Here is a 13,024-nt window from a genome sequence, read left to right as displayed (position 1 = left end):
TATGCCTTGCTTTCCTTGCAGGATCTTGCAGGATCAGGACATGATTGGTGAGAATGACTCCAACTTTAGTCATCCTGATCTACAATTACCAAGAATCAGGGAGGATGAAGCTGATATTCAGTCACTTGTTGAAATGATGGAGTCCAGCTGGATCAGTCCTTTCGATCCTGACCATGAAGACATTGTCAGTTTGTCGACTGGCATTGCTGCACCTCCAGATGTTGCTGAAAACCTAATTGAAGCCCACCAAATAGGTAAAGACACTTATGAAGATTTCAAACAAGCGAGGATGGAGTCAGACAGTCCAGCCATAAAGTTTCATGAGAGGATTACAAATAAGCTGAAAACATTCTCAGACATTGGCAAGAAATCATGTACCCTTGGCAACAGAAAGGAAGTTATCCTCAAGGCTGATAGGAAGCTGTTTGGGCAGATGATTCTTGTTGCAGAAAGCAGGCAGCTGCACATGGGTGAAGTTTTAGCCCACCCGCTTGGACCTTTGCCTTGGGCCTGAGCCAACATTGATGGGTCTCTTCGTATGACCAACAAGGCTGCTCTTGCCAGGGTGTTGGAGAAGCATGTCTCACCAGCAGAAATAATCCCTCAACCTTCAGCCACTCAGATGGAATGAGCCTGGTCCAAAAGATGAAGGGGAAAGACAAAACGTTCTCCCAACTGGCAGAATCATTATTGGCTCAAGTTATCCATGAAGGTGGTCAGAGCAAGGGCATTGATGTTATCTTTGATGTATATAGAGAGATGTCCATCAAAGTTTTGGAGAGAGAAAAGAGAGGTGCAGATTCAGGTATTGAGCTAAGGAGCATTGAGCCTGGCCACAATGTACACCAGTGGAGGAAGCTTTTGTGTAACTCTAAAAACATAACACAACTCATCAGGTTCTTTGTGGAAGAATGGAAAGGTCAACTTGAGAAGATCAAGGACAAAGATCTGTATGTTACCTGTGAGGATGTCTGTTTCAAGCTCACAAGGGAACGATGGGAGGAGGTTCCGGAGCTATCAAGTACCCAGGAAGAAGCAGACACCCGTCTTATAGTCCATGCTCTACATGCAGCTGAATCAGGCTACAAGGGTAGAGTAGTCACAGCAGAGGACACAGATGTAATGATTATAAGCATTGGAGTCAGCAAGAGAATTCCATGTCCCATGTTCCAGAAATGTGGCACCAAGAACCGGACAAGGTTCACTGACATCAGCAAGCTAAGTCATGCACTAGGAGACAATGTCTGTGATGCTCTGATTGGAATGCACTCATTTACGGGCTGTTATACAGTCAGTGCTTTCACTGGGCATGGAAAGTCGGCCATGTTCAAACAACTGAAGACTAACAAGACCTGTCAAGACACATTCAGAGAGTTGGGAAGGTCCTGGGAGGTCTCTGATGAACTATTTGGAAAGCTTCAGGAAGTAACATGTCGGATTATTTGCCTTCCACAAACACAACTCAAGTCAACAAGCTTCGCTACCAGCTGTTTTGTGCAAGGCGTGGAGAAGTTGACTCCAGTCAGCTTCCCCCTTGTGAAGACTGTCTCTTCATGCATGCCTTACGAGCAAACTATCAGGCTGCAATCTGGCAGAGGTGTTTGGAGTGCAATCCTAGTGTACCCTATCCAATGGCTCATGGATGGAAGATTAATGATGGGGATCTGGCCATTGAGTGGATGCGAGGTACACCTGCACCAGAGGCTGTGTTGGACCTGCTATCCTGTTCATGTGTACGATCATGCAAATTACCAATCTGCACATGCCTTGGAAATGGTCTGAAATGCACAGACATGTGTAAGCTGCAAACCTGCAGCAACCAAGCAAATGAACTAGAACAAATAGAGCTGAATGATAGTGATGTGGACGATTGTGACACAGACTAAGTTTGTCCCAATGACATGAAAGAAACTGTTTGTAGTCTAAACGCACTTCAAATAACAAGATTATAATGTATGTGCATTACCTAGATGGTGTTCACAACAAGTGCAATGGCTTATTAGACAATTTAAATATTTTTGTACATTATTGAAACATGAAATGGATGACGCTGATGGAAAACGTGAAAGATGAGGAAGTTGTTGTGGTAGGAGACCTAAATGGACATGTGGGAAGGAGTATGGACGGTTTTGAGGGGGTTCATGGGGGTTACGGATATGGTGTGAGAAATGGAGAAGGTGAAAGGATTTTGGAGTTTGCTGATGGAACTGATTTGTTGATTTGTAATACTCAGTTCCAGAAAGAGGATAATAAGCTTGTTACATACACGTCAGGTGGGTCGACGACAACCGTTGACTACCTGATGGTGCGTAGGCGAGATAGGGGGCACCTCCGGGAAACAAAGGTGATCCTGGGGGAGGAGGCTGTTTCACAGCACCACTTGGTTGTCTGTGACATAAGGGTGAAAGGTGCGAGCAGAGCTCGGCGGGTGAAGTACCAACCAAGGTGTGGAGGTTGAAAGAGGTGACAGTGAGGGAGGCATTAAAAGAGAGGCTGAGTATGGTAGAGGATGATGTGGTTGAGCTTGAACGTGGTTTGATGTCAATGAAAGATAGTCTGTTGGGAGCCGTTGGTGAGGTATGTGGATGGACAAAAGGACCACCGAGGCACTCGGAAACATGGTGGTGGGATGAGGAAGTTGGAAAGAGGATTGACGAGAAGAGGAAGAAGTTCAAGGAGTGGCAGAAGGCGAAGGATACGGGAGCAGAAAAAGCAGAGCATGAAAGTTATAAGGCAGCCCAGAAGGTTGCAAAGAAAGAGGTAGCAAAGGCACAGGAGGCATGTAGGAAAATGTTCGGAGAAAGCTTGGATTCGGAAGAGGGTCAGAGAGCGGTATTCAGGATTGCAAAGCACATAGCGAAAGAGAGGTGTGATGTGATGGGGGTGAGTTGCTTGAAGGAAGAAGTGGGACAAATCGTTGTGGACCCAGATGGAATTAAAGGAAGATGGAAAAGATATATGGAAATGCTGTTGAATACAGAGAATGAATGGGATGGCAACATAGAGAGTAACCCAGTTTTAGGACCGGCAGAGAAGATAACTGAAAGGAAATTGAGGAAGCGATAAAAGCAATGAAGAGTAGAAAAGTGGGAGGGCCGACGGGATATATGTTGAAGGCAGCAGGAAGTTGGGGTGTGAAGAGAATGACAGAGATCTGTAATCTGGTGGTGAAAGAAGGCCGCATTCCAGTGAATTGGGAACTGAGTACCCTCGTCCCTGTATACAAGAGGGAAAGGTGACCCTCTGGAGTGTGGCTCGTGTCGAGCGAGAAAGTTATTGGAGCATGGAATGAAGGTATTGGAAAGGGTGTTGGAGAGGAGGATAAGGATGAAGGTGAAGATCGACGAAATGCAGTTTGGATTTATGCCAGGAAGAGGAACGACAGACGCGCTCTTTATTGTGAGGCAGTTGCAGGAGAAGTACATGGAGAAGAGGAAGAAGTTGTTTCTTGGGTTTGTTGATCTGGAAAAAGCATTCGATAGGGTTCCACGCGAAGTATTGACATGGGCATTGAGGAAGTTAGGAGTGGAGGAATGGTTGATCAGAGTAGTGATGGCAATGTACAAAAGAGCGCGCACAGCTGTAATGACGAAGGACGGGAACAGTGGTGAGTTTGAGGTGAAGGTGGGAGTGCATCAGGGGTCGGTACTAAGTCCACTAGTATTTGTAGCTGTGATGGAGGTGCTGGCTCAGAACGTAAAGGAGGGTTTACCATGGGAGTTGTTGTATGCAGATAATCTGGTGTTGATTGCGGAAAGTATGGATGGACTGAAGGAAAAGATGAACAAGTGGAAGGAATGTTTGGAGACAAAAGGTCTGAAGGTGAATATCGGAAAGACGAAGGTGATGGCAAGTGGTAAAGCAAGTGGTGAGGTGGAAATAACTGGGAAGTGGCCGTGTGCTGTGTGCAGGAAGGGTGTCGGAGTGAACTCCATTCAATGTACAATGTGCGCTGAGTGGGTTCATCAAAAATGTAGTGGTTTGAGAGGGTCATTAACCAGTGTGGCAGCTACATTGAAATGTAAGGTGTGCACAGAGGGAGCTGCAGATGGAGGAAATGTTGAGTTGGATCTTGGAGACGGCGTGAAGCTGGAAGGTGTGAAAACATTTTGCTACCTCGTAGACATGCTGAATGGAGAAGGTGGATCAGACTCGGCAACGGTTGCTTGAGTGAGATGTGCATGGAAGAAGTTTCGGTAACTGAGTGGCGTGCTCATGAGGAGGGGAGTGTCGTTGAAGCTGAAGGGAAAGGTGTATGCTGCATGTGTGAGAAGCGTTATGATTTATGGGAGCGAGACATGGGTAATGAACGTAGAGCAGCAACGAAGGTTGGAAAGGGTGGAAATGCGAATGGTTCGATGGATGTGCGGAGTATCGTTGAGAGAGAGGAAGACAAATAATGAATTGCAAAAGATGATGGGAATCGAGCCTATGCTGGATGCTGTGAAGAGGAACAGGTTGAGATGGTTTGGTCATGTGTTGAGGAAGGATGAAAGTGACTGGTTGAGAAGAGTGATGGAAATGAATGTAGAAGGAAGTAGAGGATGGGGAAGACCGAGAAAGACTTGGCTAAAGATGGTGGAAGAAGAAATGCGGGCAAGGGGGTTAACAAGGAGAGATGCAGAAAATAGGGCAAAATGGAGAAGATCGTCATGGGGACCGCAAGGCTAACCCCCGCTCGAGCAGGGAAAATGGCCTTGAAATGCATGTTGTTGTTGTATTGAAACAGAGATAATAAAACGTATTTATTTCTTTTCTGATGATTGTTTTATCTGCTTATGTTCTTATAAATATGTAACTTTATACCAATGCTTGTGGGTATGTGAATGATAAAACATATTGGAGACATATTCATTGGTTTTCCAAAAATAGTCTGGAAGTCATAATATATGATATACACAGTCATTTTATACGGGGGTGGGTTTGTTTACAGGCAATGACTAAATTTTTCGGAAATGGAAGAAACAATGCTTGCATAAAAAGGGTTAATATAAAGTGAATAGGTTTTGTGAATGCTCGGTTATTAAAATCATCCACAATATCCTATATATAAATTGTGAAATAATTTCAGCATCGACACATCACGAAATAGTAATCAGATCAGTTGAAAACAAAAACACGCTAAATTTTCGATTTTGCAAATGAAACATGACCTTTTGACCTCCGAGGAAGTCACCTGATAATTAAAGGTGTAAATTGGATTACAGTTGTGTAGATATATGATGTAGCTTCACAATGAATCACAATTTGTCATAATATGTTCAGTAGAACTGAAATTATAAGCAAAAATGCTACCCCTCTCCCCTAAAATTCAACTTCCAGATTATATGGAGGTGGGTTTGTTTACAGAGTGAAAACTATCATTAAGCTACTCGATAGGCAGGGTTATCATACCAAAATATAAACTAGAGACATGTAGGAAGACAAAAATACCAAAAGTATTTGCTGACCTTGGGTGGTACCAATTTGATAAAATATCAGTATTGGCCCCTGGACTATTTATCATTATGGGGTATAATGTGTAGATCAGTGACAAAAAAAACAACTCAACTTAATCCATTTTAAATTCAGGTTGACAACAAAATGTGAAAAAATTCAAGGGGTGTGAATACTTTCTGAAGGTCCTGCATATATATGTATATATACATGTATATTTAGGGAGCAGCAACTACAATGGTGTGGAATGGAAAATGTTTACCATTTCGATACAGATGTGAGAAACTCTGGCGACACTGGTTATAATTATTATTCTGTCCCCCGCGCTGCACGAGACGGGGTTTGGCAATCACTTCTGCGTGTCTGTCCTGGCCGTAACCTTTTTACTATATGAGGCTTTGCCATCCATTTTTTTTAAAAAAAGCATTATTATGAGAATATAGAGAAGCCAAAAGAATAATGTCAAAGGTCAGCTGAAAGTCCGCGTCACCTAAAATCATCAATTTTCATCCAATGGACGTGAAATATTAATTTACCATATGAAAATATGGACAAGACAAATTAATAATTTCGTCAAAAGGTCAAGGTTGCATAAAATGGTCATTTTTCATCCGATTGACCTGAAATTTGAAGAATTTCCATATTGGGTCACTCGAGCTTTTGAGGTCAAAAGGTCAAGGTCGCCTAAAGTCGTCAATTTTTTTGTATTTCTTTAGCTGTTTTTTGTCATTTTTAGAAAACAAATACAAAAGCGGATGCGGATGGGCTTTTTCAGATGCTTTCTAGTTGTTATTTTACATTTTCACTGTTTGGTAACGTTGATGTTGGTGATGCAGCAGTTTATAGTTCGAGTTCAAACACTCTTCACACAGTTCAGCCTCGTCATGGAACATTTTGTTAATGAATGTATGTTTGCCTGTTTGTCATATGAGACATTGCAATTAAATTATGTAAACAGCCTGTTAAAATACAAGAAATGCATATCACTTCATTTGACCACAGAATCCACCACCATGCTCAATCTGAAGGCCCAATCTCCTCAGGAGGAGCCACTGCATAGGCCATACCTCAGGAGGGACTGCCACCTAATCCAAACCTCGAGAGCAACCACCACCTAATCCAAACCTCAGGAGGAGCCGCCACCTAGTCCGTACCCAAGGAGAAGCAGCCACCTAATCCAAACCTTAGGAGGAACCACCGCCTAATCCAAACCTTAGGAGGAACTACCGCCTAGTCTGTACCTAAGGAGGAGCCGCCACCTAATCCAAACCTTAGGAGAAACCACCACCTAATCCAAACCTCAGGAGGAACGACCACCCAATCCAAACCTCAGAAGGGAGCCACCACCCAATCCGAACCTCAGGTGGAACCACTGCCGAGTCCGTACCGAAGGAGAAGCCGCCACCTAATCCAAACCTGAGGAGGAACCACCACCTAATCCAAACCTGAGGAGGAACCACCACCTAATCCAAACCTCAGGAGGAGCCGCCGCCTAGCTAAAACGTAACCGACGGTCCGTTGCTGCCTGCATTCCCGATAATGGTTATGGAATACAAAAGTGCCATGGAGCGATTGAAAGAAGTTCCTTACACGAAGCCACGCCACGCACAATGGCACTCGATCTGAAATACACCTCGCGAACAAGCAAAACAGGTGCACATGCCATGCATGTGAAAAACAAGCAACCACCATGATTATTTACAAATAACCTCAAATCTTGATTAATACAATTCATAACGCTTGTGAGTAAACATATTGATTGCAAGCATTAGTTGACATACGTGATATAATACTTCCCCTCTCCCTTAACGAATGCCACCAACTCGGTATACAAATCTCTGAACAACTGTGGGGGGAGAGGGCGGGAATATAGCACATGTACATTTAAAAGTAGAGTTATTGGGGCAAGGTTGATGATCACGTGGCATTCAGTTTAGGCAGTAATACTTCGCTTCCTGTGAGATGCAGCAATGTCTACTTCAGGCTCCACATTGCAACACATGCTATTCCACTTTGGATTTCATTCCTGTCGAAACATCCGACTCCAGGTTATCTATCAACTGCACATGGGTACAAGAAAAGGAAATAAACACAAGTGGGATTCATTGTTTGCAAATGGTTTGGTAAAGTGACATTGGCATCGATCACGTGTTATTAAACAGCAGCTGTTCATCGGTAAGCAAGTAATCTTCTGGAGCCAGGCGAGGATCCATCAGGAATGCCGGACGGTCTCGGGTCCTGGTCCAGGACCGTGTCGCTCTCGTTTCACAGATACTTCCTCTTTATGAAAGTACGGCTGTCCGAAGTGCACGCCGAGCCCGTATTATAGCTGAATAGCAACGGAGCGCAGGATTACAACACATTCATTTTCTGTCCACTGCTTCAGGGACGAGGATGAAACAAAATCAGAAGTTGATCCGCATGGGGGCGAGGCCTGTGGCAGAAGAACACAAAATGGATTAATCGATCCTTGTTTAGACCCAATTAGTTGTGCAAACATTTGCCTTTTCACAACGAATCCTTCTTTTCCCTTTGGGACTCCTTACAGTCATCGCCGTGAGCCTCAAGGAGACCAGTACGGTAAGCGGAGACTCGGGGAGCCGAGGCGGGGTTCCTCCGCACGTCCTTTGGCACTCGGGGTGGGTGTCACCTGCTGACCACGAGCAAGGTGGAGTTTGTTGCGGTCACGGGGGATGGAAACGCCCATAGTTTCTGCAGTATTCTTTATAGGACCGGACTCGTCATCACACAAATGCTGCAGAAAATTGTTCTGTTGTGGTAACAAGGGAAGTTCGTATTCTGTACATTAAGCAAACAATAACATTTTGTTATCATTTGGAAGAAACAAAAAGCAAAGATTTCACCCCAAAGGAAAAATAAGACAATGATGTCAAGAAGAAACTGCAGATGATCCAAAGCATACTTTGGTTCATGTTAATGAGATGAACCGAAACCAACATTCCGTGTGCACATTGAGTGACAAATGGAAATACAACAAACTAGAGGCCGTCACCTTATCTCCTTTGAGCCAGGAATGTCCAGCGGTCACGCTCTGACCGAGAGCGACCTGCACGCCAGCGGGAACCTCTTCAAGGAAGTTTGAAGGAACCAGACCCGTGTGACACCCGAGCTGTCCCTACAAAAGTAACAAAACAAGGTCAACAGGGTGAAGTTACATGTAATCCTCAGGATATTCAGAGATCGAAATAGATGGCTGGTTGTTATGTTTATTAAACAGGAAGTGTTCAAGTGACTTTTGTTTTAGTTTTAATGCCAAGAAGGGGTGTGGGAGGGAGGAAGGGGTGGGGGAGTTGCTCCAAGAGGGTACATATTTATTATCAGTGTTCACTCTGACTTTGACCCAAACGCGTATATCAGGAAGCAGGAGACACATTGGAAAAGCTTCATCGAGAAGAAGAAATATACATAATAAACATGCATTTTGCATCCACAATCAAATGCAAGCAGGTTGAATAGCCACCTTAACAAATAAGCACTTGTGTATGTTGTATACCAGGAAGTGCAGCTTACAGTATAAAATCCATCTTCATCCAAAACTCCAGATACCATGATTATATCTCCAGCTCGGAAAGCCATTTCTGCCTGTAATACAGAAAAAGAAAGTTAATTTAACATTACATATGTGTGGTCTGTCTCGTGTGCACGTATGATGCAACATTACATGTGTGTGGTCTGTCTTATGTGCACGTATGATTTAACATTACGTGTGTATGGTCTATCTTATATGCACGTATGATCTAACATTATGCGTGTGGTCTGTCTTGTGTGCATGTATGATTTAACGACATATGTGTGGTCTGTCTTGTGTGCATGTATGATTTAACATTATGTGTGTATGTAACATTATGTGTGTATTATTTAACATAATTTAACATTATGAACTTCCCTTGTATGTGTGTGTGTGTGTGTGTGTGTGTGTGTGTGTGTGTATGTATGTGTGTATGTGTGTGTGTGCATGTGTGTGTGTGTGTATGTGTGTGTGTGTGCATGTGTGTGTGTGTGTGTGTGCATGTGCGTGTGCATGTGCATGTGCGTGTGCATGTGCGTGTGTGTGTGCAAGTTTCTTTTGTTGTTTCCTATCGCCACACATGGATAAGTATGAGGAGGTGGAATGGAAACCTTCTGGATCTAAAAGTGTTCATGTGTGCTGTATGTGCGTGTGTGTGTGTGTGTGTGTTTGATAGTGTGTGTGTGGTGTGTGTTTGATAGAGTGTGTGTGTGTATGTAAGATTATACGCACTGTTTATTATCCAAGTCTGGGGCATTTGAGATTATTCATGATTTTTTTTTCAAACAAAAAGATTATTTCAAGGAACGTCGTTACTCAGTGTGTGTGTTTGAACCGAGCCCGGGTTTACATGCCAAGAAAAGGAGGCGACGAGGGGAGGGAAGTTGCCAAAAGCCATATATGCATATCTGTTAACCACAAGGTCCCTTTCTTCCTGTTGCTTTGCATTCACTTCGAGTGCACCAACGAAGGAAACACACTTGGATGGCATCAAAGTTTCACTTTGTTTATCTGTCCCGGATAAGTGCCCATAATTGTGCCAAATATATAATTACTGGTGTCCTCACGGCATGCCTTATCTTCCCTTCAATCGAGCAAACAACAAGAGCAGTGATGAAAGGAGTCTGGTGGGACAAAGCGAGGCTGAGGCCTGACAGCGCGTAATCGGATGGGCATGATGACTCAAAGTACAATGTGCTTGTCTCGTAATTAATTTGCCTCTCGTTACCTCTGGTGGATGGAGGTTATGTTTTCACCCCTGTCTGTCTGTCTGTCTGTCTGTCTGTCCGTCTGTCTGTCTGTCCGTTTGTGAACAAGATATCTCAAAAAGTTAGGGACGGATTCGGACGAAATTTGGCAGAGATGTAACGTATGTGACAAGGACGAAATGATTAGAATTTGGTGAAGATCCGGATTCGGCTAGTAAAAATTTTGAATGATTCTTCACCATTGGGAAATAGGGCCAAAAACGATACAAAGCAGGATATGTCAAAAGGTTGTGGACGGATTTGGACGAAACCTGGTGGACTGGTTGGGTGTCTGACAAGGACAAATATATTCGATTTTGGTGAAGATCTGAATATGGATTCGGATATGAGAATTATTTAATTTTTAAGTGATCCTTCACCATTGAGAGATCGGGTGAAAAGCGATAAATAACATGAATAAACTTGGTGGTTGAGTTGGTTTCGTGACGAGAACAAGTCGATTCGATTTTGGTTCTGGTCCGAATCCAGATCCGGCCTATTAGTGGATACAAAACGTAAACTGTTCACCAGGTGGAGGTATGCACTCCACCGAGTTCCCTTCTAGTTTCACAATGTAACAAGGAGCTGATATTCCAGGTGCCCGGCCTTTGGGTGGTATGAGGAATAGATCTGTGTAATATGAAAGTTAAATCTAGAATGTTTTATGAAATATCACGCACACAAGCCAGGTTACCGAGATGGTGGCCATGGCAACACAATTCAGCCAATCATAGTCGTGATCTATTCAGGTTGAGACAATGTCACAAGGAATAGATATCTGCAATATGAAAAATAAATTTTCAACGACTTTTGAAATATTTCATACACAAAGGTGCATGGACGGAAGATTGGTCGGATGTACGGTCACAGAGCTCATTTTGATGTCCCCCGTGTCCGATGATGTCAACGGTGGTGGACCAAAATACCGGAGAAGGATTGCAAGGCATCTACATAATATGTAGCACAATACCAAGTATGCCCCATATCTGCCTTCCCCCCCCCTCCCCCCCCCCCCCCCCCGTTCCATTTCCTCTTCACCTTATTTCCCCACCCAGAGCCAGAGAGAGAGAGATAGAGAGATAGAGAGAGAGAGAGAGAGAGATAGAGAGATAGAGAGAGAGAGAGAGATAGAGAGAGATAGAGAGAGAGAGAGAGAGATAGAGAGAGATAGAGAGAGATAGAGAGAGATAGAGAGAGATAGAGAGAGAGAGAGAGAGAGAGAGAGAGAGAGGGAGAGAGATAGAGAGAGATAGAGAGAGATATAGAGAGATAGAGAGAGATAGAGAGAGATAGAGAGAGATAGAGAGAGATAGAGAGAGATAGAGAGAGAGAGAGAGAGAGAGAGAGAGAGAGAGAGAGAGATAGAGAGAGAGAGAGAGAGAGAGATAGAGAGAGATAGAGAGAGATAGAGAGAGAGAGAGAGAGAGAGAGAGAGAGATAGAGAGAGATAGAGATAGAGAGAGAAAGAGAGAGATAGAGAGAGATAGAGAGAGATAGAGAGAGATAGAGAGAGATAGAGAGAGAGAGAGAGAAAGAGAGAGAGAGATAGAGAGAGATAGAGAGAGATAGAGAGAGATAGAGAGAGATAGAGAGAGATAGAGAGAGATAGAGAGAGATAGATAGAGATAGAGAGAGATAGAGAGAGATAGAGAGAGATAGAGAGCGATAGAGAGAGATAGAGAGAGATAGAGAGAGATAGAGAGAGATAGAGATAGAGATAGAGAGAGATAGAGAGAGATAGATAGATAGATAGATAGATAGATAGATAGAGAGAGAGAGAGAGAGAGAGAGAGAGAGAGAGAGAGAGAGAGAGAGAGTTCGGTCAACCCGGTTTCAACTTGTCTGCCCTATGATTTTTTTTTTTTTTTTTTTTTTGTATTTTTGTATACAAGATCGAGGCTCGTGAAAGAGCGAACATTAATCACACAGAAAGACAAACAGACACACAAAACAAATAACATCGGGAGCGGTAGACAAGATGGGGAGAGAGGGGGAAGGACACAAACACAACATTTGAGAGCAGGGACCGAGAGACATGGAGACATCGAGAGAACTGTGGGAGGGAGAGGGCTTTGGGGGGGAGGCATGGGAAGGGGGGGGGGGGGGGTGGGAGAGGTATAAAACATATGGACACTGCCAAGACTTCCAGGAAAGAAGTTGGAATTTCAAACAAGGTGGATCTGGGGTGAATTAGTGGGGGTAAAAAAGATCAAGGTTTTGGATGGGGGAAGATAAGAGATGGTGGTGAACAGCTGTTTTGAAGACCTGGAGGGAGGAGTGTGATTGAAGTGAGTGTGGGAGTTTGTTCCAGAGGCGGGAGAAAAGAGGTATGAAAGAGTGAAGGTGAGCAGAGAGCCGAGATTTCGGCAGTTTAACCATCAGAGGGTGGCTGGCAGATCTTGTGCGACCTGTAGGAATATTTGGGGGACAGAGCACAGAGAGAGCTGGGGGAGCAAGGCCGGAGAGGAGTCGGTAGAAGACAGAAAGACCACCTACCTGCCTGCGGTGAGTGAGTGAAAGGCCCTCAGAGATAGCTTCATCGCGGGAGATTCCAATGATTCTGAAAGCTTTGGATTCAACAGCGTGAAGCCGAGCCAGGTGTGAGGCAGGAGCACCAGCCCATAGGGGAGAACAGTATTTCATTGAGCTGCGGATGAAAGCCTTGTATGTGGTGAGGAGCTCAGGTGTGCCTAGGAAGGACTTCGCACGACGGAGGATGCCCAGTCGGCGACTGGCTTTGGAGGCCAGCTTGGAAATGTGGTTTTCCCAAGAAAGATCATGGCAGATAGTGAGACCCAAAAGCTTGAGCGAC

General features: G+C 44.1%; 1 protein-coding gene across 1 annotated transcript in view; it reads right to left on the bottom strand.

The window, feature by feature from the left end:
* Nucleotides 1-5,546: 5,546 nt before the first annotated feature.
* The window catches only part of LOC137439389 (RIMS-binding protein 2), a 129,930-nt gene continuing 122,452 nt past the window's right edge, over nt 5,547-13,024 (bottom strand). The window contains exons 18-21 of the mRNA XM_078768372.1: nt 8,968-9,039; nt 8,450-8,572; nt 7,983-8,206; nt 5,547-7,870 (exon numbers count right to left, since the gene is read on the bottom strand). Of these exons, the coding sequence (XP_078624498.1) occupies nt 8,000-8,206; nt 8,450-8,572; nt 8,968-9,039 (402 nt within the window). The 3' untranslated portion in view covers nt 5,547-7,870; nt 7,983-7,999. The remainder of the gene's footprint in view (nt 7,871-7,982; nt 8,207-8,449; nt 8,573-8,967; nt 9,040-13,024) is intronic.

This window comes from Myxine glutinosa, chromosome 14 (assembly GCF_964187855.1).
Source record: "Myxine glutinosa chromosome 14, kmMyxGlut1.1, whole genome shotgun sequence".
NCBI classification, from domain to species: domain Eukaryota; kingdom Metazoa; phylum Chordata; class Myxini; order Myxiniformes; family Myxinidae; genus Myxine; species Myxine glutinosa.
Note: the sequence above shows the minus strand (reverse complement) of the source record. Positions and strands in the feature narration are given on the sequence as shown.